Source organism: Micromesistius poutassou (genome assembly GCF_964030765.1).
Source record: "Micromesistius poutassou genome assembly, chromosome: 6".
Classification (NCBI taxonomy): Eukaryota; Metazoa; Chordata; class Actinopteri; order Gadiformes; family Gadidae; genus Micromesistius; species Micromesistius poutassou.
The window spans coordinates 8249093-8276153 of record NC_140276.1 but is presented as its reverse complement, the minus strand read 5'-3'; the positions used below and the strand labels follow the sequence as shown (position 1 = coordinate 8276153).

Genomic DNA, 27061 nt, shown 5'->3' with positions numbered 1-27061 from the left:
TTAAACTAAGGCCATGACTGCAAGCCTTGTCTCATTGGGTGAATAGAGTCATTTGTCATAGCATCATGTAATACGCGCTGCACACCTTTAAAACAACTAAGCTGAACTGAGCCGCTGGCGCCAAGCAACGTTCAACGCCAGCAGTTGACAATGAGAAAGCAAAAGGTTTTATAAGCAGTATTTGGGAAAACACATAATGTGTAGGTCTTACATTGCATTTGATTTATTAAAATGATCCATTGGCATTTTATGACAGGATTTAGAGCAGGCCAACCTTTGAAAATCCTCATCTCACAAGGATTAATCTAGATTTGACATTGTTTCATTCCATGCTACTGTGTTTAGATGGGTGCACCAGATCAAGTTGTATTGAAGTTTTATGTAACGGAACAAAACAATGTTTTGAACCCCAAGGGGTATGCAGTGCAGCCCAACTAGTATAAACAAGTTACTACGTGGCGGTTTGCTTGTTTTTCAGTATTAGAGGATGAAAATCATCCCAGTAGAACTATGATGGTATCTGAAGGGGCGTGAACAGAAAGGCCATCAATAAAGATCTGTTTAGCGGAACTGTTGAATCATTTACAAATGTACTTTTATTAGAGAATTGCTGCCAGGACCTGGAACCATTTCACAGCCATAAAGAAATGTACTGAAATATCTCAACATATTACAGTATGTTTTAGATGATAACTGGGTAACCTCTAATGTTACACTAAAGAAAACACAGGAATAAAAACTGACAGGAAAAAAATAATCCAAAGACTTAAATTCTATATACAGACGCAAACAAACAAAGAAAACAGCATTGCTCACACACACACAGCCAATCAACACAAGATTCAAGCAATCTCATCTATGATACTGCACATAGCAGCATCTTTGTCCCATACTTTGTCCACCCTAGAGGCCGTTGTTCTCTTGTCCTGCTGGCTAGCTGCCGTGGAACTCGCCCCAGCCTCTTCTACGTCCATAGGTTCTGATGCAAGTCTGGGCGCCTGGCCCGAGCCGCTGACTACCACTGCTCCAGACCCGTTCTTTGCTCCCTCACCTACCCCGTTTGGGCCCTCAATTTGGGGCAAGTCATCGGGCAGAGAGGCCAGGCAACCCTGGATCATCTCCACCACCCTCTCCAGGTGTTTCTGGAACCGCTCGGCCGTCTCCAGCCGCTGCCGCTTCTGCACCTCCATCATCACCCTCAGAGTCTCCCTGGCCTGGTGCGGTCGGTACTCGTTGATGAGGTGGTGCATGTGGACGAACAGCAGCTTAATGTCCTCCAGCTTCTCCTCCCGCTTCAAGCTGCCGGGGCTTTTGATGAGGATGTCGAGCAGGTCCAGGAAGTTCACCAGAATGGACATGTTGAGCTTCTTCAACTCCCGCTTGTGGTCGAACTGCATGGGGTGGAGCCGCTCAATGCCCTGGCTCTCCAGGGGCCGGATGATGAGGTCGTCGCATTGGAACTGGTTGCCGAACATCATGTAGCTGTCCCTGATGGGCGGCGGGGGCTTGGGGGCCAGACCCTTGCGGATGTTTTCATCCGTGTACTCCTTGATGTACTGCACCGGGGGCGGAGGCAGCGCACTCACCTGCTGTGGTTCACCCATGATGGTGACCTACAATAACGATATTGAAGACGTAACAGCAGTTATTAGGTTAGGAATTGCTATATTTAATATTTCATTATATCCAATACCTAAGCATTTTTTTGTAATCTTTTTGTATTTTGTCGAAATCAAGACCTAGGCTTAGAAGCAAGGGGTAGAATCTGCCTTCACTTCATCCTCGTTTGGGTCGTATTCAAAACTGAATACTTGTTCTCTCTTATATCAATGACTTGAGTCATAACGCAGATATATTTAAAAACTTAAAAACATGTTAATGACTGAAGTCCAGACGACAGATAACTTAAGTTGATTTAAGTTAATTTGCGTTAAGCTGATAGAAAGAGCTCTAATGTGTTGCATAGCCGGTTAGCATTAGCCGACTACTGTTCTACATTTTTATAACTACAACTTTTTCCCTACAATCGCAACATATTTGAAAAAAAAAAAAAAGAGTAAGATTAACTTTACTTGGAAGAAATAAAAATAACAGGAATGGACGTATTTGATTAGCCTCGGCTAGGCAGTAAAGCTTAGCTCACCGGGGCTAAAGTTGGACCGATGGGCCACTTCTTAGACACACGCAGTCGTTCTTCAGCGTATCAACACAATATGAAACGAAAGTTCAACTCACCTATGAAACGAACCTCTATCACCGACTTAATTATAGGTTTAATTAACAGTATCCACGCTTATGAGCCAGCATTAGCAAGCTAACGCTGATTGAACAACATATGTCTGACGGGTCTTCTTCTTCGTTGGTTCATTGGCGGATCGTTGAAATCAACGTCCGAGGGGCATAGCGCCACCTACTACACTAGTGTGTATCACCGGAACTTTATATATAGGCCTACGTGTATTTATGTTATATATTTTATATATATATATATTTATAAATAATGAATACATATATGAATATTAAAGGTAAAATATATATTATATCCTATTTACTGTTCCTCATTGATTGATAAAATGACATACTGATCCTACTCTGTCCTCTACCTCGTCCAATCTCCCTGACCATATTGCAAAAATATTTAACCCTAACCCTCTTAATAAACAGGTTCTATATTTTATGTTACATAACACTGTGTACACCTACCATTATCCATATTCCAAGCCAAGAATAAAGTACAATTTAAACCTGTATGATCAACCCTTAATCTAGTTGTTATAAATTATTCCTGACTACTTTTAGTTTCTTTTACTTTTTAAAAATTTTAACTGATCTTTTGGTACGATATAAAGTCCTTTTCTACTTTTCTATCTCTATCCCATCTACTAGGCCATATCTCTTAGCCTTTACTTTTAACTATATCCCTTCTCCTCTGCCATATGTTACTGAAAGGCTAACTATTTCCTTATTTTAAAAATTCTGGAATCCATTCAGGTATATGTATTCAAATTCCCACATGGTTGTTTTCCTCTGTGGACCCATCCGTATAAACACCCATATAGTTATACAAATGAGTCTTTAAATATAAACTTGAGAAGCACCCCATCTCATTTATCTCCCAGTCTTTATTCTTCTCTAATTTTAATTTATTCTTCTCTCTAGTCTCTAACCCTAACCCAGCCATGGTGGGACAATGCTACAAGACAGATTGTGCAAAATTAATATCATTAAATCCATATTCTTCCACTTTCTTATCAAAAACCTTAGTTTTTAAATCATACATACAACAATAATTTATTCTTGACTTGGCGCTCTCATCCCCACATCCTAAAGACAATTGATTTCCTCTCAGGGGGTTTCCGCTGGCCTGGTCCCTATAGCCTTAAAGCTCTCCTCCAGTCTTTGTAAAGTTGTTGAGCAGCTGCTGCTGCTCCATAAACAGTTCCATTCCATTGTCCATATCACCTCCCACCATCCATCGCTTGATTTCTTTCTACATGAGATTTCCACATCAAATTTACCTCAAACTATAGTCCCAGATATTGATATACTTCTGCTTTCCATACACGGTCCACATAACTTTAACTTCAGATAACCTATACTTTTAATTTTTGGTAAATAAACTGTGAGAATGAGCCTCTCGACTCACTCCACTTCGGGATGTGGGCAACTGGATTGGAGAGTGAAACGAGGCAAAAACACGAGGGCAATTCCGAAAAAGAGTGACGTTTTATTCACTTCCAAAATAGAGACCCAACGATAAATAAACAAAAATAAATCCCATGGTTACAAAATATAAATTAATTGTTCAAAAAGAAATGCTATTAGCAATTTACTAGCTCAGCCTTGGCATAATTTAGCATAACAGAATGTGCACATACTGGCTTCACGTCAAACCAGTCGTACCTTTCCTCTTTTCTCTTTTCTCCACAAACACACAATGCAACACCCCTTAAATAAGGCACCTGGTTTGACCCAAGTGGACCAATCAAGGCCTGTTAGGCCATACCATGTACCAGGTGGACCAATCAAGGCCTGTTAGGCCATACAATGTACCAGGGGGGAGCATTTCACATACAAGTACAACTAAACCAATACACCAGTCCTTTTCCTGGAAGTGAGAAGGGTTTCACTTTCTCACATAAACATATAGCATGACTTGCTACCAGATCATTTAAACCCCCAATCCTAGGACCATTGTTCGTCCTCAGGACAGCCTTTTGAATATTATCAATTACATATGCATTATTCTGACCCCACGGCCAAATTACCCCATCATCTGCAATCAAAGATGACCTTCTAGATCTGACCAAGTCCATGAATGTCATTATTCATTATATCAAATAAGATTGCACTTGTGGAATAACTTTCTGTATTGTAGCCTCAACTGACATTTGACCTTCAACTTTGACCTTCAACTTTTCATCTATTCGAAAATCTAGGAACCAGTAAATGATCCTTCCACTAATTCCCATAATTTACTGACCAATCAACTGATAATTGAGGCAGAGGCTGATTCACACATCACAGATGGAAGAATACTTGAAACATCATCTAATTTGTTGCAATATTTATTTATTATTTGAGCATTGTCTGTTGCCTGTAACACTGTCCCCTTAACGGTTACAAAACATTTCATCAAATGACCATGAATGCCAATATTAAAAATTTGCATTAAAGGAAAAAATGACTTCATGGCATGACGGTAACCTGCGTGTGTGTAGGTGTTTGTGTGTTTGTGTGTGTGTGTGTGTGTGTGTGTGTGTGTGTGTGTGTGTGTGTGTGTGTGTGTGTGTGTGTGTGTGTGTGTGTGTAGGTGTATGTGTGAGTGTATGTGTGTGTGTGTGTGTGTGTGTGTCTGTGTGTGTGTGTCTGTGTGTAGGTGTTTGTGTGCATGAGTATGTGTGCGTGTATGTGTGCGTGTGTGTGTATGAGAATGTACGTGTGTGAACCAATGCAAGTTTGGTTGAGGGTTTACTGCAACTCCAGGATGTGGTTTTGAGAATGTATGCCGGAAACACAGCATTTATCATTGATATCACTGTTGTTGCTGTTCTCCTTCTCAGTCCCTGTTTCTACCCCGACATCATTTATGTGTTCTCTTTTCCTTTTCGTTGGTAAAATACCACTTTACTATGGATTCCACGCTTATCTTAAAAGGGACCATGATCAAAAAGTCCCAGCAAAGGAGAAGGACATCTCCATGCAACTATAAGGAGAGATTGTTTATCTTAGACACTCGCTCCTTGAGCTATTTAGAAAGGCGTCCTGGGGTATGTATTCATTCGTCCATTTTGTCTTACATTGGATCTCTGTTCAAACTGTAAACTGTAAACTGGCGGCCTCAAAAAGAGCATGCCTGTGATAAAAGTTACTCTTTATTGTTTTAGAAAAAGCCTATTCTGAAAGGTTGTATTCAGCTGTCGAGTGTAAGGTGTGCAGAGATTGTATGCAGCAATATCCCTATACCATGCAGCAATAAGTATCCCTTTCAGGTAAGTTAGCCCCATTATAATTTCTCAGAAAACTACAAAAAATCGGCATTTGTGTTTATGTAACAGGCAAAAAAACAAAGCATGATAGGGTTGTGATCCATACATGTCTCCACAGGTCTTCCATGACAACCTACACCTCTACATCTTTGCTCCAGATAACTACTGTCGCCAGAGATGGGTCAGGGCCCTCAAAGAGGGTGAGCAGCGCTTGAGCTTCAGGGATTATCACTTTTTTGTTGTCACTCCACTCAACTGGAATTCTCTCTGTTCCCTGATATAGAGATAAAACTCAATAACTTGGTTGTAAAATACCATCCAAATTTCTGGATGTACGGGAGATGGCAATGCTGCCATCAGAGAGAGAAACTGGCCGCAGGGTGCAGAGAGTACAGTCCAGAGCCTAATGGTTTGTAATTAGAACTTTACCAGCTCTAGCTTTGCTGGAGACAGTGCTCTGAAATCAATAATATGTTAGATGCTATTCTCTATTGTCTATTAAGTGCTATTTCTTTTGTTGTTATTATTATATATATATTATTAAATTGTCCTCTTAAACCCTGGTCATCAATAAGACAAAGATATTCAACCAACTAAGTCTGATTGGGTCTCATGTCACTCCACAGGCACAAAGCTTCTTCCTGAAATACCGGAATCCAGAAATACAGATTGTCCGGTACACGGGGTAGTTCTTAACCAATTTCCATCTAAAATGTACTTTTCCATTGTTCTCAAATGTACTTAAAATACATTTTCTTTCCTTTTCCTCCGTCCCCCCCTCCCTCTCTCTCTGTCCCCCTCCCTCCCTTGAAGGGGTCTCCTGAGAGTGACGGAGCGGGTCTCGTTGTAGCGCTGCAGGACTACACACCCCAAGGACACAGTGACCTGGCTCTCCAGGCGGACCAGGAGTACGCCATGATGGACAGCTCGCACCCCCAATGGTGGATCATACAAGACAACATGGGGTAACCACTGAAAAACCTAAACCCCCATGTCTCTCCATTCAAAGCCCAGTTTAACTGAGTGTGTTGTTTTCCCTGTCTCTGATAAGGAATAAAGGCTTTGTTCCCTGCACCTACATTGCTGAAAAGTCTGGCAGAAACTTTGACCGATTTGAGTGAGTTCCAGCACTTTAATTTCTTTCATCTCTCAAGCTACAGAAATGGACAGCGTTACTTTAACCTGAGCATTTTTTCTCCTAGCTGGTACAACAAGGACGTGACCCGACTGCAGGCCGAGGATCTCCTGATGAGCGAGGTAAAATAACAATGTATAATAATGTTAGAGAAACATCCGTCTTCGCCAATAGCCAGCAGCCCACTGAGCCAAATAGACGGTGCCACATACATAGTGAAGTGACTAAGCTTTAACGTGATTGTCACCCACTATACAAGTGTGGCTTCTTTTGCACAATGCATCCAAGACACTCGTCGAAAGACGCAAAAGAACCGCCATGTTTGCAATGTCAAACTTCCTTGTTGTTTGTTGATTGTTGGCATTTCAAATTCCAATGTCAGTTGGACATGTACGCATTTCCCTTTTTCAGTAAGTTGATTATCGACGGCCAAGGGGCCAATAACAATGTACAATGATGACTGCTGCGTGCTGCTGCAGCTGTCAATTGAAGCTCACTCCATTTGGTGAATTTGTTGTTAAGGGGAGAGAAGGTGGTTTCATGGTGCGGGACTCCAGACACGCAGGCTTCTACACCGTCTCAGTGTTCACCAAAGCAGCCGGGTAACCGCACATTGCTGCCTCTCTACGCCCGACACTTCGTGATCTGTGCTCTGTGAAAAAATGTTTTAAAAAATGTGCATAGTTACTTACTAAGTTATCGTATAGTTATCTTACTAAGGTATACAGTGTTTCTGTGGCATTTTAAAGACAAAATGTACTTTATTAACCCAAGATGTGGGTTTTACAGCAGAAGAACAGGATATTCATTATAAATAAATAATATTGATTGGATTAAGCAGTAGATTCAAATAAGTATACATTCTTGTATCCAGCCTGTAGTATTATTATTATTATTATTATTATTGTTATTGTTATTATTATTTCACTTTTAGATTGATTTAAAATGTATTACTATACTTTATTATTGCAGCTATTATTGAACAAATAATACAACAAAAGTGTGTTTTTCTAATTGTTGTTCTTATGCTGGCATTCAGGTCTAATGGATTGAGCCATCCCAGAGTGAAACACTATCAGATTAAAGTGATTGTGGCAAAAGGACAGACCAGTTTCTACTTGGCAGAGAGGCACCTATTCAGCAATATTCCCCAGCTCATCACTTACCACAAACTTAACGCTGCAGGTACGTCTGTTCATTTCAACTACTACTATTATGAAACTTGATTAAATACTTCAAACTAATGTTGTGTTCTACTGTTCTAGTGGTGTTACACGTGTATTTCCTGTGTAGTATTGATAAGGTACCTGTCTGCAAAGTTATTACTGTATCAATGTGAATTATTCTCTTATTCTGACACAGTTAGTTTATAATATTCATATTTCTCAACTGAATCCTCAATAATTCTGTGACTTTATAACTTTGGTATTGTATACACAAGTATGTGTGGCTTTAGACTGAAGATGTGTATGTGTGTGTGTGTGTGTGTGTGTGTGTGTGTGTGTGTGTGTGTGTGTGTGTGTGTGTTTGTGTGTGTGTGTGTGTGTGTGTGTGTGTGTTTGTGTGTGTGTGTGTGTGTGTGTGTGTGTGTGTGTGTGTGTGTGTGTGTGTGTGTGTGTGTGTGTGTGTGTGCATGTTTTTCTATACATGCGTATGTACACGTGCATGTATACGCTGAATGGAAATACGTGACTTTGCCACATTTACCACAGGTCTCATCACACGTCTAAGGAGGCCAATCTGCCATAACAGCATTTCAACCAACATACCTTTCGATCACAGCCAAGGTCAGAAATGTGTCTAAGTGATGTTAACCAACCCTTTTTTTTTATTATATTACATCTTTATGCATCTAACTTAAGTGTACTTACAAACATTTCATCATGACTACCTATTGTGCCACACCACCAAAAATAGTAACATACAATCATTTATAATTTTGTATGTTTTATTCAATATGATATGGACAATATCAAATTGCCATAATCCAGATATAATAAAAATGTTAGGGTTATGTCTCATTTCAACATCTTTGAAAATAATGATTAAACTTCCATGTATCTTTGATTGCACAATCCCCAAAAGGATAGCAACATAGAATGCAGTCGCATCATATTTGGACATGATCTGATTCTGAAAGTGTTTTGTAACAACTGCACGCTTAGGAGAGAGAGGGAGTGAGACGATAAGGGCATCTACAGCTTCAGTTTAGCTCTATTAGCAAATCATATGTAACCAAAAACAATGTGTAACCATGAACCGTAACCATAACAACAACAACAACAACAACAACAAAAACAAACAACCACTAAAAACTGATCCTGACAACGACTGACAATCTGAAACCGGTCAGACTCATTGACTCATTGATTCATTGACTCATTGACTCATTGACTCATTGATTCATTGACTCATTGAACGCCGATCTTTTCTCCTGGCCATGCAGCCCAGTGGGAGCTGGACCCTGAGGATCTAGTCCTGGGGGAGGAGCTGGGCAGCGGGCAGTTCGGCATGGTGCTGGAAGCCCGGTGGAGAGAGAAGAGGGTGGCAGTGAAGATGGTGAAAGAGGAAGCCATGTCAGAAGACGAGTTCATTGAGGAAGCCCAGGTTTTGACGTAAGAAAACCGTGCCATCGTAGTTCTTATCGGCTCACGTTAGCACTGCAGCCTTTGTGCGTGTGTGTGAGTTAATCTCTCCAGTAGTTTATTTTGTTTTCTAAACCTGGTCACGCTCACAATGATGGTAGTTGCTCCAGTATTGAGCATATGTGTGCATGTGTGTGTGTGGGTTTGTGTGTTTGTGTGTGTATGTGTGTGTATGTGTGCACTTGCGGGGGAGTATGTGTATGTGTGTGTGTATGTGTTTGTGTGTGTCTGTGTGTGTGCACACGCGGGGGAGTGTGTGTGCATGTGTACTTGTGTGTGTGTGTGTTTGTGTGTGTGTGTGTGTGTGTGGGGGGTGGGGGGGGGGGTGTGATCGTGCTTTTTGCATGCATGGGTGTGTGTGTGTTAACAGGAGGCTGTCCCACTGTAAGCTGGTGAAGCTGTACGGGGTGTGCTCCCAGCGCCACCCGCCATGTCTGGTGCTGGAGCTGATGGACAACGGCTGCCTCTCGGACTACCTGAGGGCCAGGAAAGGTCACCTCTCCCTGGCCACCCTGCTGAAGATGTGTCTGGACGTCAGCGAGGCCATGGCCTACCTGGAGAGTTTAAAGTTCATCCACAGAGATTTGGTAAACCAACAGATCCTTAAAAGGCCCCCACTTAACCACTCGGCAGGTGTGGGGTGGATGAGCCATTTCCAGCTCCTGTGGTGACATCACACGTGGGAGTGTCCACCCACTTATGATGGACAGCTCAGCCTGCCAGTCGGTACAGTCCATCTATTTGTCACACATCTTGGTGACACTGTAGTCTTGATATTGAAATAGCTTGCTATCTAACATCACACTTGTGGTAGTGGTGGTAAAGTAGAGGCCCTTCAAAGATGCTATCGGTAAGATCTAAGAGCTACATTTTGATTTTTTTTTTTACAAATACCATAGCCAACCACCATCCTTTGAGTGAATTATGCTCTGTGTGAATATTTGTTTCCAATTGACACGTGCCTGTCTGGGAATATGACAATTCACATTATAGATGTCAATCACATGCACACACAATCACACAATCCCAGCGTTACCCTAGCTCTAACTTACCGCAGCTTTGAGAACGATATAGCTGCGCACTCTGGTTGTTCTCGGTTGTTGATTTCCAGTACTCTGTGTTCTTCTCCTCTGTAGGCCGCCAGGAACTGCCTGGTTTCAAAGAACAACGAGGTCAAGGTGTCCGACTTCGGCATGGCTAGGTGAGCTCCTCAAAGCAGATTTAACTCACCAACAACAGTGTGTTTCATACGTGTTATTCCTCAAAAATCGATTTTCTTTTCAGTCTAATTATGTGTGTGTGTGTGTGTGTGTGTGTGTGTGTTTGTGTGTGTGTGTGTGTGTGTGCCTGACAGGTATGTTCCAGATGACCTGTATACTTGCTCACTGGGCTCCAAGTTCCCCATGAAGTGGTCGGCCCCGGAGGTCGTCAAATACTCCAAGTTCAGCAGCAAGTCAGACATCTGGTCCTTTGGTACGTCCATCTATCTATCTAATTATATACCGGTATCTACGGGTATCTATCCATCTATCTATCTGTCTATCTTTCTATCTATCTATCTGTCTATCTGTCTATCTATCCGTCTATCCGTCTGTCCCTCTGTCCATCTGTCCATCGGTTTATCTGTTTATATATGTGTCAATATATTTGTTCTAAATGTGTGCCTGCATGCCTGTCAGTCCGTCCAGGTGTCCGCCTGCTGTTTGTCCAGCTATCTGTCTCTCTGTCCGTCCATCTGTATTTCCGTCTGTCTTTGCGTCCATGTATCCGCCTGTCCGTCTATCCAATCCACCTGCCTGTGCATCGTCCATCTGTGCGTCCATCCATCCGTCCGTCCATGTGTGCGTCCCCGTAGGTGTGTTGATGTGGGAGGTGTACAGCGAGGGCCGCATGCCGTATGAGCACAACACCAACAGCGAGGTGATGGAGGCCCTGGCCGCGGGGCTGAGGCTGCTGAAGCCCCGCCTGGCCCCTGACGTGCTCTACCTGCTGATGGAGGACTGCTGGAGGCAGGTGGGGAAGACACGAGACATTGGACCCATTGAGCACAAGCTGCATTTTTAAATCCTGAGCCTCATAGCATAATTGCCTAAGTCATATTTTGGCCAGATTGTGATATCTAACTTAACTCTAGTCCCATAACGCCGCTGATTCACTGCGCCTCATTGGCTATATCTTAAGCCAATCAGAGTGTTTTTTACATTCCATAATCACTATCTGCCAAAGTCATGTATTTTATTTAGGCATTTTTGACGCTTAATACAAGATGAACCTTAAAATATGACTTAGGAAAGTTGTCAATAATGAGCAGGGAGGGGTTATGGATGAGAACATGATGACTGCAGAAATTGGACATTGAACCCAGGACTTCTGGGTTAGGGTTATGACCCAAGCCGCCAGACTTTTCCGCCCTCTATACAGCTTCTATGCCACTGGGTGGGACACCTTTTCCAAAGTGCTTTAAAGTACTACAGATGCATGTAATCAGACGATCATACCTCCAACTGTGGCAGTGTTCATACAAATTGAGCGAGACTGGACAACATTGAGCTAATGAGAGAACACATACCTGATAATAAAGATGAGTGTTCAGATATAGTAAATGGATACTTGTGTGTCTTCTCATTTGCAGAAACCAGGAGATCGTCCATCCTTTGCTGTCCTGCTGCATGAGTTGGCCTCTCTCTGAAACCACCCAAAAAATATTTAGGATGCATTTGTTATCATATACTCGACAAAAAAATGTACAGTTCTCTTCTTATTTAAGTTATTTATTGATTTATTGATTTATTTACGTGGCTAGTTTAATGTGATTTAAGATATTACAATATAATTACTTTGTAGTAGGGTTATGATCTCTTGATATTACTAAGCTGTAAATATTCTGCCGATGATATATGGTTTGACCCCTAGAGGGCACACGCAAACCCCTTCGAATGCTCAATTACTGCTCATCTTTGGTAACCGGGTATCTAAATACAATGTCTCCAATTGCTGTCGCGTTCATTTGTTTTTACCCATTGATGATAGTTCTACTACTATATAAATACAAATATTGATTCATTTTTATTGTCTTTATGAAATACACACATAGGCCACATAGGCCTACGGTTAATAAATTATGAATGAAAACGTTGATGGGTGTTTGTTAAAGAAGTAGGCTCCATCGCTAGTTGTTTGTTTAACAACAATCTACAACTTGAAATAGGCCTCAAAAATATGTGATACCACAATTAGAAATGTATTTTTGTTAAAGTGATCAAACGGAATAATCGAATAATGTATTTGATCGTTTATCAAATGCAAATGCACTCTGTTCACCCCATCACCGATAACAAAATGCTTATCTATCCCCATGTGTCCATTTCGATTTGCCTGTGATAGCCTGATAAGAACTTCTAGGCGAAACTAAACTGCTTTCATGATTAGGCAGTTACACTTAAGTGGTTAAATCAACCGTTTCATCACACTAAAACATTATTATAATCCACCTGCACCATCCCCAGCATCACCAACTCAGTTATATACGGTGACTGTGTCTTTAAGAGAATGCACTTGCAGCCATTTTCTGCTCTTTGTGTGGGGTGGATTAGCTGATCCGCACCGCACGAAACCACAGCATCAATCGTACAAAAAAGGGCGAAAAGAAAGCGTACTTAAACATTGGATCGCTGTCGTGAAGCACGACACTGTCCGCCTCGTAGTTGGCTGGACGGACATGCATTAACAGGTAGGTTTCCAAAGAGCTGGATATGCCGTTTCCATCGTAATGATGTGCTGGGGGGGAGCGCTGGTCGACAGGGAGCGGAGATGTGAGCTATAGTGATGATGGCTGGGGACCAATCGTTCCCTGCCGCTGTTTGCTCTAGTATTTTCCCTCTATCTCTGGCATCGCACTGTATTATTATCGGGTGCATTATTCAGTGGCGTTGATGTTTTGTCGTTTCAACGCACGTATCTCCGCAGGCTATTCATCGGGCCGATGTGCGTTTATTCTAGGGCATGTATGGGATCCCGTTAGGCTACATCTTGGTGGCTAAGGTATAGTAGCTCTGCTCAGAGAGATGGGTGGGGTGTGGAGATGAGAGCGTTCTCTGGTTACTGCTCTACGATTACAGCGCTCCCAGATCAACGATTCCCTCGAAGCTGTACCGGTTTTTCTTTTATATATCAAGATAACATTTTAATTTCATAATGCAACCATTCAATATTTAAGGTGAAGGAAAAAATTACTCTTTCTAGCTGCCGAATTTAACAAAATGAATATCCTTACTTTACGCATATCAAAACTATTTATAATGAGGGTTAAACCATCACTATATATTAATTGAGTCGTTTCCAATTGGTAATGATGGCAGACGATCTGCTGGGCCGCGACAGAGACTCGCAAATGACAGGTTCACCTACTTCCGTCTCGTCTTCATTTACAGCCAGTGCGTCACCATTTATTAGATCACGGTAGTTGGTTTTGGTGCTGTACAATATTAATTCATCCCAGGCGTTCCGTAGGCACCACTCAATGGAAGACGCGGCTGTGAAATGTTGTGCGCCTCTACGGAATGATGTAATGGAGGGTTCCGTCGTTATGCTGGCCCGGCACCTGCCAACAGCGCTCAGTCGAGCCATTTTATACCCAATGCAAATGCTGAATTGCTTTTAATTTAATTCCAGCCGATTCAATACAAATTCAGTACAAAGTTTCAAGAGGGATGCCATGGATTTGATCACATGATACAAGCACCAATTCATAAGCTAGGCTATGTAGGTTTGATATGTATAGTGTGTCCTTCTCTGCTATGAAGCCCACATTTTTTTTCTTCATGAAAATTCCTAGAATGGTTGTTTTGTTGGTATTTTTGGTGTGTAAATGGGTTTATGATGAGGTGACCTCACCCGGGATCATGGGACAGCAGCAGCTTTATTGTGAGCGTGCCCGTTTTGTCAAACATGGTCTGAATGACAACGATCCCCCGAGCACACATTCCTCGGTGTCACACACACACACACACACACACACACACACACACACACACACACACACACACACACACACACACACACACACACACAGTAGCTGGCAGCCCCACATAGATCACTTGGTCTGTGTGTCCGGACCCTCTCTGTATTGACCAATCAGAGTGGATGTGAGTGAGATGATGATAGCCTATCGCAGAGATCGGCCTGCGGGGGATATCCCATTGAGTTGTGTGACCCAGACCTGACACACTTATTAGCCCTATAGTCCCTGTACAAACACACACTCTCTCTCTCTCTCTCTCTCTCTCTCTCTCTCTCTCTCTCTCTCTCTCTCTCTCTCTCTCTCTCTCTCTCTCTCTCTCTCTCTCTCTCACCCCCTAGCCTCTTAACTTTTCCACACACAGACGCACACACATGCAGACGTACACAGATGAACACACACACACGCACACACGCACACGCACACGCACACACACACACTTTTATTTAAAACAAACATTGTTCAAGAATGAGCTCTCATAACTATGCTATTTTTCCTTTTTCCGTATCACAAATAGTTGTATTGCTATGCCAGTTTACACATACAAGGAGTTCATTCTGGTAAGTTGGGCACTCATGTATAAACAGCAACTCACTGAGGCCAGCTTTCTGTGGCATCACCTCGGCTATTTTTTTTAACAATGTTTACTTCTTCTTTCTCTCCGGGTTGGTATGACATGTTTGGGTCAGATACCTGATCTGTAAACTAAAGTAATAGTAAAAGAAGTGTTTTCTGTTCAGACTCAACACAGGCCTGTACACAGAGTATAGGGACCACCATGGCTTTGGTGGCTGTGCACAGAGAAGGAGCCACATAAAGGCAGTGTTGATAACCAATGCATCCGCCCCACTGTGGGAAAGTTTGCACAGAACACAGCCCTGACTTCAGTCTCCTCTGTATTCCCAAAACATGACCACTGAGAAGAACGCTAAGCAGCACTGGGTGCATTTGTCCGCTCAACAAAACCCCTTCTGTTGAAGTGTGTCGCTAAAGCAAACTTGCCTGCTACGAGTACTGATGGCACCAGCGACTTGTATACAAGAACAATGACGGCATATTACAGACAGCCTAAACATAATTATGACACATAGTTAAGTAAATAGCATTTCCTGGCGGCCAATTTGTTTTCAGTTTCAATCAATGTTTTTTTCTTGATGAATTTAGGCTTAGTCACTTGAAAAACGTGGGATAACTTCCCTCTTTCTTTTTCATTGTCACAAATGAAAAATGTATTTTCTGTACATGTGAATTGATTGAACAGGAAACCCCCACCTAGGTGTTCATACACTCAAACATGGACGCGCCTGCACGGTGCACACACACACATACCACACCCACTGGGTTGAATTAAATTAGGATATTCTGTGCGCAAATTAAGCTATAAGCAGTGAACCGACAGGGCCATCCCACACTGACACTGTTAGCTGGCTGTTAAAATAGTTTCTGGTTTAGCACACGACACCTGGGCTTAGTATAGTGCCTCATGTTATTTAACCATGTTATGTGCCTAAACGGCCACAGGTTGTTATAAGCTGTCTTCGGTCTGACTCACCATCTTTTCCAAAGTGGAAACGGAACCCCTCTCTCTCTCTCTCTCTCTCTCTCTCTCTCTCTCTCTCTCTCTCTCTCTCTCTCTCTCTCTCTCTCTCTCTCTCTCTCTCTCTCTCTCTCTCTTAGTTCTAGCCTAGTTTATCTGACTATGCGGATATTAGGCTGATTAGCTAACCAGTGTTGAATCAAAGGTTCATTCTTTGACAGAGGCACATGATCCACAACCTTTTAGGTTGGACGTTTTTCTTTTGGTATACTCTGTTAAGAGGAGCTCCTCCTCATTAACAACACTGTCTACTGTGTAGACGTTGAGCAGAAAGGGGACGTTGTTTGGCCTCTGGGGACTGCATTGTCTTTATAAAGTTTACAGTCTGCAGATGCAGACACGGCTCCAGATGAGCTCAGTAAAGAGGAAATGAATCAGAATACCACACCGTCTAGACCAAAGCAATGTGCTTCAACCGTTTGCGAGGTTAAAGCCTGTTACAGCCTTTTTTGCTGAACCACATTATGTTGTGCGTGATGTTTCGAAATGGATGAAAAAGGTAATTAATGCCGTGTTACTCAAGTCTAAAGGACATCTCCTCGATATCTGAAGTCTGCAGTGCCTCACTATCTGATGCCCGCAGAATCTGGGCTGTTTAAAAAGCGCTTTAATCTGTTGCCATAGTAACGTCCATTGTCATGCTGTTCTGGCATCTCTCTTTCTACTATCTGTCTCTGTGTGTGTGTCTTTTTCTCTCTCTGTCTCTCTTCGCTCCTCTCTCTCTCTCTCCCCCTTTCTCCCTCGCCCTGTGTCTGTCAGACGGGGGGTGCAGTGTGAGTGACCCCTTGTTACCATGACGACCCACGTGACCTTGGAGGATGCTCTGTCCAACGTGGACCTGCTGGAGGAGCTGCCGCTCCCCGACCAGCAGCCCTGCATCGAGCCACCTCCCTCCTCCATCATGTACCAGGTACACGCACGCACGCATGCACGCATGTGCACGCACACACGCACGCACACGCATGCACACACGCACACGCACACGCACGCATGCGCACACACGCACGCACACGCACTAACTTCTTCATTCGGTGGCACCCTAACAAATTTGGTCACACTCGTGTTTACGCTGCTTATGATCTGTGTATTAATTTGAAAAGGTGAAATGACTTCATTTATAAAATGGTGTTTTATAAATGTCTTTTTAATTGTTCACTGGCGCCAGTGCCTTGACACCTCTTTGCACCCTCCTATATCAAAAATCTCTACACACTTAATAATAACCTGCTGGTAATTAGGTAACACACTTCAGTATATTACCTTATAGTACTGTTATTCTTTCCTTTAGTGGTGATCCGTCATCCAGTATAGTGTGTGCGTGTGTATTTTTAACCGCATGCTCTTATCTTGAATAAAACGAGTGCTGTGGTGCAATTCCATTGAAACTACACCCTTTCTTAGTCATGTGTCTAAACTTAATTGGGTCGTGCTTCCAATGAGAGGACTGACACCAGCGAGACACACACACACACACACACACACACACACACACACACACACACGCACACACACACACACTTATAAACACATTCACTGACTCACTCACACTCACAAACAACACACACACACACACACACACACACACACACACACACACACACACACACACTTGTGGCCATGCAGTCAGCATTTATTAAGTAATTGTTATATCATGCACCTTGTTCCCTATCTTCTTGCAGGCAAATTTTGACACCAACTTTGAAGACAGGAATGCCTTTGTGACTGGCATTGCCCGCTACATAGAGCAAGCCACAGTCCACTCCAGCATGGTAAGACAAAGTAACCATTTTTCATTCTGGAAAAGCCTCTTTCTCCTTCTGGGTAAACAAACATTGGGTTAGCTCATACACTCAAATAAAGCCTTGGTATTCACAGGATTAGTTGTCATTTGGTCATTTTCATTTCTGGCAACACACACACACACACACACACACACACACTGCTCGCACACCCTGAAGGAGGGACTGCTCGTCCCTCCTTCAGGATGAGTGGAGGGTGTGATGTGACTACAGAGAGAAGAGAAGGAGAAGTGGGGGCTTTATTTCAGGAAGTCCCCAGCAGGTACTTCTGAGGACCTTCTGTTTTAGCCACCGAAGAGGACTGGGGAATTATCCTACTCTACATCTGACTGACACACCACTTTTTCCAAACGGAACCAAAACGGAATATATATATATATATATATATATATATATATATATATATATATAGGCTGTTTTTGTACACTTGATTGAGAGGCGTATATAGCCATCTATCTATCTCTCTGTCTATCGAGAGAGAGAATATATATATATATATATATATATATCTCTATCTTTCTCTCTCTCGATAGATAGAGAGATAGATAGATAGATGGCTATACACACCTCTCAATCAAAAACAAACAAAAACAGCCTCCTATATTTCCTACTTGAGCCCTTAGCAGGAAAGATGTGTTTTGAAAGTGTTATGCAACCCTAAGATTAGAACTATGAACCCTTGCAACACATTCAGCCAAGCCAAGCCGCAGCTATTTGGCCTCAGAAATGACTCTTCTGCGTCTACCAATGTTTGAAAGACAAAAAAAAATACAACACTGTTAGCGGTGTAATGTTCAAGTCCATAGAGACCTACCGTAAGGGACGACACGCATGGTCCAACGGCCACACGAGCGCAGTTCGGGACGGGTTAAAACATGGTAGGCCTACGGCAGAGAGATGAAGATGGCTGATTTTACAAAACATCGGTTGTCCCAGCCATACAATAATTCAAAAGAGTGATGCAGTATTTTTAGTAGTGGGACTTTATTATACTTTATGATGTAAACAGCCAGTAACAATGATGACTATTGATGATGTAGTGATTGTGGCACTGAGTGAAGGTAGTGAAAGCAGGGAGAGAGAGAGTAGTTGGCCCCCCAGGGTCATCAGTGTCTAGGAACATTAGGTTTCTGCGTGGACAGTGGTCCATAAATCAGCGGCCGTCTTCCACGTCTGTAACTCTGGAGCACGGAAGACATTTTAGTAGTTTATGGCAATAACCTCCAAATGTAATAATGGCCAGCACAAGAACAGAGGAGCGGGCGGGACCCAAACCTAAACAACGACTAACTAACTTACTAACTAGTAACTAACTTACTAACTTGCCTTGGAGACTTCAGCCAACGTTTTTCAAGCAACCAATCAGATCAAGACCAGGAAATCATTTTAGCTTTATTATGATTATTTTATTGCTTGGTTGTGTTTATAGTCTTTACAGCCAAATTATTTGATGTGATGTTTATTTTTCATACAAAATATTTTTAAGGAAGGATATTAAATAGGCCACTGACTTATAACTTAAGTACCACAGATACTTTTTCATGTTAGGGCGGACATGTTGAGCCTAAGCTGGGCTTAACATGTTAATAACAAGGCTTTCTCAGGAAGGTCAGGTTGTGGAAGGGGCTGTTGTTATGATGCTAGCTCTGCTCCTTCACCTACATCCCGAGGTCCACATGCCCTGTAGGTTTGACAAGTAAATGATGGATCATCCTCTGAACCTGCATCGCTGATCTACGTCTCCTGGCGCTCAGCGCAGCACTCTGATCTCTGCTGCAACGTCCACGCACTTAGACCCTGGTCCCATGGTCCCCGCAGGCCTGCTCTCAATGACCCGCCAAACTGCTCTTCATCATTTCACTGTGTGTGTGTGTGTGTGTGTGTGTGTGTGTGTGTGTGTGTGTGTGTGTGTGTGTGTGTGTGTGTGTGTGTGTGTGTGTGTGTGTGTGTGTGTGTGTGTGCGCGTGTGTGTGTCGTACAGAATGAGATGCTGGAGGAGGGCCACGAGTATGCCGTGATGCTTTACACCTGGAGAAGCTGTTCCAGAGCCATACCCCAGGTAACACACGCACACACACACACTCACACCCACACGTAGTCATAGCAATACCAGAAAGTATCATTCTCACACGAGCCACCTCAGGCAACCTGAAACAGACCACTTCAGCCTTTTGAATGTTATACACACAGGTTAATACGACATGCAATAATAAGGAGGAGAGAAGTAACAATGGAATGAAAGACAAATGGATACAAGTATATGCATAATTCATCGGTCTATATGAAGATGAATGTGTTGACGCATTAATATTGTATTGCTGATTACAAACAAGGTTTTGTACACTGACAGTGAATTAAATAAATACTGCATTTCACCTTTTGACTCACTAAAGCCTGTTGCACACATGCAGGCTTACCCCGCAATGTTCCAGTAGATTTCCTGTATGGGGTCCTGTCTGAATGGGACAGGGAAATCTGCATCGGCGATTTGCCTGCTCAAGATGTAGCAACATTACGTTATCACTGCCTGTATGGCCGTGTTGGGAATGAAAGCAGTCACTTTTCTTGGAGAGGCACGTTGAGGGTTAAGGCGTTTAATGTAAGACTCTTTCACGCCGATCACAAGACTCCACTGAGGATGTTTTTGAAATCGGCGACTGTTACTGATCTTAGAAAGCCAATAATAATATCAGGACAGCTTCTTTGGTTTGCAAACAAGCTCCTTTTTGCAATCATTTCTGGATGCGGGACAGGTTCTGAAATAAGGGAGCTCCTCTCAGTGTTTCAAAGCTGCCCTCTGATGGACTTTCTCTTCCCATATTCCCGCGTTGCTCTGCCATGTATGGGGTGCAAGACGGAAACATTCCTGAACATAGCCGCATAGGAGAATATAGTGCCTGCAATTATATCACAGTCATTTATCGGGAACTACCTGTATGTGTGGAAGGGGCTTAACAAAATGCATCTTTGACCCATGGTGATGTCCAGCTGCTTAATGGCACCCTCTTGTGGTCTTTAGGTGAAATGCAACGAGCAGCCGAACCGAGTGGAGATCTATGAGAAGACGGTGGAGGTGCTGGAGCCAGAAGTGACCAAGCTCATGAAGTTCATGTACTTCCAGGTAACAACCCTGCTGTAGGGCGTCACATGTGCGCCTCCTTTTATAGTTTAAACATGTTTGTACTAATACACATGTTGGTTGGACTTCATACTGTTACGACTTAAAAACATCGAGTGAGTGAACTCATACGCACTCACGCACGTGTCTTATACAACAAATGGTTTGAGACGAACAAATCGATTCATCTGTTAATTCATCTATTTCATTGGCCCATCCGTTATATGCACTTGAGTTTTCACACAACGGTGGTGATAAAAGCGTCCGACCTGTGTGACCCTCCGCAGCGGAAGGCGATCGAGCGTTTCTGCAGCGAGGTGAAGCGCCTGTGTCACGCCGAGCGCAGGAAGGACTTTGTGTCCGAGGCCTACCTGCTGACGCTCGGCAAGTTCATCAACATGTTCGCCGTCCTCGACGAGCTGAAGAACATGAAGTGCAGCGTGAAGAACGACCACTCGGCCTACAAGAGGTAGGCTTCAGCCCCGCGGTCCCGGCGGTCGCTGTGGATTAGCGTTAGTGGCTAGGGGGTCCGATCGGGGATCAAACCTTCGTTTCCAGGTAGTCTACCCACAGGGATCCTAAGGCGAGGTGCCCAAGCCCCGCCTGCTAATGAATGAGGTCTTTATTTATTGGACTATTGAGCAGACGTTTTTATCCAGAGTGACTGGCAGTAAATACTATTAAACATGAAGGAATATTATTCTCTATGCCAAATGACAAAATAATATGGGGTGGCATTAGCTCAGGAGGTAGAGCGGGTCGGCTGGTAACCGCAAGGTTGCTGGTTCGATCCCCGGCTCCTCCTAGCTGAGCGTCGTGGTGTCCCTGAGCGAGACGCCTCACCCTGACTGCTCCTGACCCGCTGGCTGTCGCCCTGCGTGGTCGACTCCGCCGTCAGTGTGTGAATGTGTGCATGAATGGGTGAATGTCAGTCAACACCGTGAAGCGCTTTGGATGAAAACACTATATAAATGAGGACCAATGATAAAACAAAGGACTTATTTTCTTACAAATAACAACAATTTAGTAAAAAATAGCAGTCTTGTTACAAATAAGCTAAAAACGAACGTTGTTTCTCTTTCTTTTTCCCTCCATCTGTCGTGTTCAGAGCTGCCCAGTTCCTGAGGAAGATGGCGGACCCCCAGTCCATCCAGGAGTCTCAGAACCTCTCCATGTTTCTGGCCAACCACAACCGCATCACTCAGGCGAGTTAAAGGGAAGCGTGTAGAAGTCAGTGGCATCTCATGGAACGCACTTGGCAGCAATGGAGTAAAGTATTCATCAATTTGATTTCATTAGTGTCTAATCCAATGAAAATAATAATCATTGTGTCAGAGTTGTTGGCAGGGTGCAATCTGTAAGATGCCACTAAATTCTACACGGGACCGTTTAAGAATAACCAGGGATACGAAAATAAAAGGGCTTCCATTTTATTGTTTTTATTTGTTACAAGAATTGTTATTTATTTAAAGCTATTTTAGAAACAGTTACTTTGTGCAAATAAATGAATCTGCAATTCCCTACAGTTATACTTTTATCTGCTCCCTTTCTGTCTGCATATGCCTTTTTTATGAATAGTATTTCAATGTTAACGTGAGGTTTCTTCCCATGTTTCCACACAGTGCCTGCATCAACAGCTGGAGGTGATCCCTGGCTATGAGGAGTTGTTGGCGGACATTGTCAACATCAGCGTGGATTATTATGAGAACAAGATGTACCTCACCCCCAGCGAGAAGCACATGCTGCTCAAGGTAGACTCCACCCACCCCCCTCCTCCCCCCACCCCCACATTGTTTACTAAAGCAAGAGACAAAATACAAACTCACCTTGCTAGCTAGCTTAGCTGTGTGCTAATTCACCTTCTTATTGTGTGTGTGTGTGTGTCAGGTGATGGGCTTTGGTCTCTATTTGATGGACGGAAATGTGAGCAACATCTACAAACTCGACGCCAAAAAGAGGATCAACTTGAGCAAGATCGACAAGTTCTTTAAGGTGAGGTCGCCCGATGACTCTTCGTCTCTGAAGCCCTGCCAGGAGGCCTATTTACCAATCCTACCATGGCCACGCTAAGACCCGCCCTACTCTGTCTGTGATTTGCCGGGTTGCATGCAACTCAACTGGACGCTTTAGAACTCTACGGTACCCTCACTGTGAGCATTCGAGAGCGTCACAAAAGAGCCCTAACCCTAACCCTAACCCAACCCCTAACCCTAACCCAACCCCTAACCCCTAACCCTAACCCTAACCCTAACCCCTAACCCTAACCCTAACCCAACCCCTAACCCTAACCCAACCCCTAACCCCTAACCCTAACCCCTAAACCAAACCCCTAACCCAACCCCTAAACCTAACCCTAACCCAACCCCTAACCCTAACCCTAACCCCAACCCCTAACCCCTAACCCTAACCATAGCAGCTAATATCAAGCCAGTAAAAGTGCGGTAGTCGAATCCATAGACATTAGAATCAAAGATAGGGATGACGTGTGTGACGGACCAATCGGAAATGGAGGCGGGCGTGTCTTTTCGGGATATTTGCGTGCCCATAGTAGGATTCGTCACTTCGCTGCCAGGAGGAGAGATGTTTTTGTGGGAACCGTTCCCCCCCTGATTTCCCCTCTTCTTCCAAGCTCCAGGTTGTGCCGCTGTTTGGAGACATGCAGATCGAGCTGTCTCGTTACATTGAGACCAGTGCTCACTACGAGGAGAACAAGTCAAAGTAAGATCTCCCACGTCGCCCCCACACACCTTACTACCACAGTCCTCGTGTGGAGGTTCTCAAGATGAGATAAGACTGGGAACACTTTCCACTAAGGGTGCATTCATTAAGCGTTAATTAGCATACGTTAATTCAGTTATAACCGTTATTATATAGCATTAGCATTGGGGTCAGGGTTAGGGGAAGGGTTGGGGTTTGGGTTAGAGTGAGCGTCAGGGTTAGTGGGTTAGGGTCACCCAATTAAATAATGCATAAAATAGCACCTTAATTAACATGAACCCCATTAGTGAACATTGAAAACCATTAATAAATTAATACTCGACACATTAGTTAACTGTAATATAACCGTTGGTTAAAGCTTATTACTGAATTAACTCAGGACGTTAATGTAACGTTATGGTTAATTATTGTACTTTTACTCTCTAAGTGTTACTTATCTTATTGTATTAATCCCAGTGAATTTCAGGTGTTAAAACAGCATAATTCCCACTATACTGAACTGCATTGTTATTGCAATTTATTCTCTTTTTTATTTGTTGTTAAAGGTCCCATGACGTGCCACCAGGTGTGAGTGTGATTGGCCGTTACAAGCCGTTTTGGAAATCTGCCCCTTATGACATCACAGGTGGGCGTGTCCACCTAGATGTGTGCTGGATAGATCAGTCCACCAGCCTACCCAGTGGACTGTAGCAAACGTTGCTCATCTATCCGTCACACATCAGGTGGACACACAGGTGGACACGCCCACCTGTGATGTCATAAGGGGCAGATTTCCAAAACGGCTTGTAACGGCTGAACACACTCACACCTGGTGGCATGTCATGTCGACCTTTAAATTTTCTCATTCAAAATTCTAATTCATTTTGCTGTATTCTTCCCTCCCCCCCCCCCCCCCCCCCACCCACCAGGTGGACCTGCACCCAGAGCAGCGTCTCCCCGCAGTACAACCTGTGTGAGCAGATGGTGCAGATCCGAGAGGACCACATCCGCTTCATCTCGGAGCTGGCCCGCTACAGCAACAGCGAGGTGGTGACGGGCTCGGGCCTGGACAGCCAGAAGTCGGACGAGGAGTACCGGGAGCTGTTCGACCTGGCCCTCAGGGGCCTCCAGCTGCTCTCCAAGTGGAGCACACACGTCATGGAAGTGGTAGGTGGGGCCCTGGGGCCATGAGGGAGGGAGGGAGGGGTGGGGTGGGGGGTGGGGGGTGGGGGGCGGGGGAGATGTGGCTCAGGAGGTAGAGCGGGCCGGCTGGTAACCAGAAGGTTGCTGGTTCGATCCCCGGCTCCTCCTAGCGGAGTGTGGAGGTGTCCCTGGAGCGAGACGCCTCACCCTGACACCGCCGTCGGTGTGTGAATGTGTGCATGAATGGGTGAATGTTAGGCAATATTGTAAAGCGCTTTATGAGTGGCCACTTGTTAGAAAAGCGCTATATAAGTGCAGTCCATTTACCGTGTGTGTGTGTGTGTTGTGTTTGAGGGACGTGACGTGGTGGCTGCAGTGTTATGAGATGCTATTTTGAGAAGAAAGAATGATTTGACGCCTCAGCCTTGTCGATGTGTCGATAACCGATGCCATGAGAACGTGACAACTGCTGACCTGATTGGCTGCAGTCTTTCCGCTTACTCACTGTGGTCTAGGTATGACATCGGTCAGCCTGGGAACTGAGTGTGTGAACTCACTGTTCCTGTTGTATTGAGGAGTGTGGGCTCTACAAATGAATATACTTTTGAATGCATTCATCTGGAAATCACTCGATTTGGATCTTAGTTTAGTTCAGAGAGGAACAGCACCGCAGATTGGAAATGGATTCCCCCCAGTGTGCGAATTAAGGGGAGCAGGGGGAGCTATAGCTCCCCTAGTGGTGATTTGAGCTCCCCTGGAAACATGGTTTGTGAAATTTTGGGGGAGCTCTAAAATATTGATATCATAGCCAAATAAATGGCATATTGTTCATGGTTAGGCTATAGACTGGCTGCTCTCTTAACAATCCTGTCCGCGACCAACCCCTCCCGTCAACAATCTTGAACGCGCGTAACCAACCCCCCCGTCCCCCCCCGTCCCGTCCCCCCCGTCCCGTCCCCCCCCGTCAACAATCCTGTCCGCGACCCCCACCCCCACCCCCCCCCCCCCCCCCCGTCGTCAACAATTACACCCGCGGCCTGTCATAATGTGCAAATGCCAGGGCCGTTTCTTTATCCCAGTCCGTCCCCCGCTCCCCCGGAGACCGTGGTATAATTCGCACACTGGTTCCCCCTCAACCGCTGCAGGCTGGAGTTGAACTGAAAGGAACAAATCCCTGAAGCTCTGTTCAGTCTTCACCAGTCCCCCCTTCATTCTGTCCATCATGTTCATGTATGTTCTCCTCCCCCCCGGCCCCCAGTACTCGTGGAAGCTGGTCCACCCGACAGACAAGTTCTGCAACAAGGACTGTCCCGGAACGGCTGAGGAGTACGAGCGTGCCACGCGCTACAACTACACTAGCGAGGAGAAGTTCGCCCTGGTGGAGGTCATCGCCATGATCAAGGGCCTGCAGGTAATGCAGGGAAACCAAACTGTGTCCTGATGTTGATGGAGGAGGTAATGGTCGGGGTGTGTTCTCCACAGTGTTGTGCAAGTTCACACTTCACATGAACTAGTTCAAAGTTCAGTTCATACAAAAGAAAATGAATAAATTCACGTTCATAGTTCACCAATTCAGTTTTGAACTAGTTCATGTTCAGTTCATTAACAGTTTTTTTAGAAACCAAAGAAAAACTGTGGGGGTGAGTATTCTGTGCTTATCTTTTAAAATGAATCCTCTCCATTACCTGCTGCCCATCACTACAATCTCAAATTGTTGTGGATATTATTTGTACACCTAATTCATTTATCACAACTAAGGCAGTAACTCTATTTAATAAACATGTCATCTGGACCAAAGCATCAATTCAGAATGTCACAAAATCTGAACTACTTCAAGTTCAAGTTCTTTAGTTAAAAATATGTTACGTTCAGTTCAAAGTTCATAGAAAAATGAACTTCAAAGTTCTTTTGAACTATTTAATGCACAACACTGGTTCTCCACTCACTCTCTGTGTCCAATGTTTCCTCACATTGTGTCAACAAAAAAGTGATTTAATTCAGATTGATCAGGATGCTTAACCCGTACCTTAATGACCTGTACCTGAATTCACTGTAAGTCGCTTTGCATAAAAGTGTCTGCTAAACGACTAAATGGTGAATGTGATTTCACCCACTTGGCATTTTCACATTAATATAAACTTGGCTTATCATACAACGAGGGCCTTGGTGAGAGCCTCTGTTGAGTACCTCCTGACCGCCGCTTCACTTCAGCCTGATGACGTCACTGAGCCCGGGGGTGGCTGTGGTTGTTGTGTTCAGGTTCTGATGGGACGCATGGAGTCTGTGTTCAACCAGGCCATCAGGAACACCATCTATGCCGCGCTGCAGGACTTCGCTCAGATGACCCTGAGGGAGCCCCTTCGCCAGGCTGTGCGCAAGAAGAAGAATGTCCTTATCAGGTAAAGAGAATCACCCTGGGGA

At 44.0% G+C, this 27061-nt stretch overlaps 3 protein-coding genes across 5 annotated transcripts in view; 2 read left to right on the top strand and 1 right to left on the bottom strand.

Annotated features, from left to right (window-relative positions):
* Positions 1–578: 578 nt before the first annotated feature.
* On the bottom strand, positions 579–2362 carry med7 (mediator complex subunit 7). Its single transcript, XM_084469247.1, has 2 exons — positions 2236–2362; positions 579–1613 (listed from the first exon to the last, which is right to left on the bottom strand). The coding sequence occupies exon 2, from the start codon at positions 1602–1604 to the stop codon at positions 843–845; it is 762 nt and encodes a 253-aa protein (XP_084325373.1). The 5' UTR covers positions 1605–1613; positions 2236–2362; the 3' UTR covers positions 579–842.
* Positions 2363–5100: 2738 nt separating this feature from the next.
* Positions 5101–12405, top strand: itk (IL2 inducible T cell kinase). 2 transcript variants are annotated; one of them, XM_084469577.1, is made up of 17 exons: positions 5101–5270; positions 5388–5492; positions 5608–5689; positions 5773–5898; positions 6116–6165; positions 6303–6454; positions 6541–6606; positions 6692–6746; positions 7147–7226; positions 7664–7809; positions 8337–8411; positions 9071–9239; positions 9640–9856; positions 10406–10470; positions 10624–10742; positions 11125–11282; positions 11902–12405. In XM_084469577.1, the coding sequence occupies exons 1-17, from the start codon at positions 5133–5135 to the stop codon at positions 11956–11958; spliced, it is 1860 nt and encodes a 619-aa protein (XP_084325703.1). In that variant the 5' UTR covers positions 5101–5132; the 3' UTR covers positions 11959–12405. The 2 variants fall into 2 exon arrangements, with proteins under 2 accessions (XP_084325703.1, XP_084325702.1); XM_084469576.1 differs by having other exon boundaries at positions 6116–6174.
* A 463-nt stretch (positions 12406–12868) lies between these two features.
* cyfip2 (cytoplasmic FMR1 interacting protein 2) overlaps positions 12869–27061 on the top strand; it is a 29736-nt gene continuing 15543 nt past the window's right edge. The window contains exons 1-13 of one of the 2 annotated variants that reach the window (XM_084469548.1): positions 12869–12999; positions 16643–16793; positions 17563–17652; positions 19664–19741; positions 20702–20803; positions 21088–21269; positions 21909–22005; positions 22423–22551; positions 22688–22792; positions 23436–23518; positions 24427–24664; positions 25899–26051; positions 26900–27039. In XM_084469548.1, coding sequence (XP_084325674.1) covers positions 16677–16793; positions 17563–17652; positions 19664–19741; positions 20702–20803; positions 21088–21269; positions 21909–22005; positions 22423–22551; positions 22688–22792; positions 23436–23518; positions 24427–24664; positions 25899–26051; positions 26900–27039 — 1514 coding nt within the window. In that variant the 5' untranslated portion in view covers positions 12869–12999; positions 16643–16676. Of the gene's footprint in view, positions 13000–16642; positions 16794–17562; positions 17653–19663; positions 19742–20701; positions 20804–21087; positions 21270–21908; positions 22006–22422; positions 22552–22687; positions 22793–23429; positions 23519–24426; positions 24665–25898; positions 26052–26899; positions 27040–27061 lie in introns of both variants that reach the window. The other variant, XM_084469547.1, reaches the window with a different exon arrangement.

Excerpts from the sequence above, each read along its gene's own strand:
- med7 (XM_084469247.1), bottom strand. The coding sequence starts at position 1,604 with ATGGGTGAACCACAGCAGGTGAGTGCGCTGCCTCCGCCCCCGGTGCAG.
- itk (XM_084469576.1), top strand. The coding sequence starts at position 5,133 with ATGGATTCCACGCTTATCTTAAAAGGGACCATGATCAAAAAGTCCCAG. Across the intron at positions 9,857-10,405 it reads AGTTCATCCACAGAGATTTG|GCCGCCAGGAACTGCCTGGT; the intron begins GTAAACCAACAG and ends TCTCCTCTGTAG. Across the intron at positions 11,283-11,901 it reads TGGAGGACTGCTGGAGGCAG|AAACCAGGAGATCGTCCATC; the intron begins GTGGGGAAGACA and ends TCTCATTTGCAG.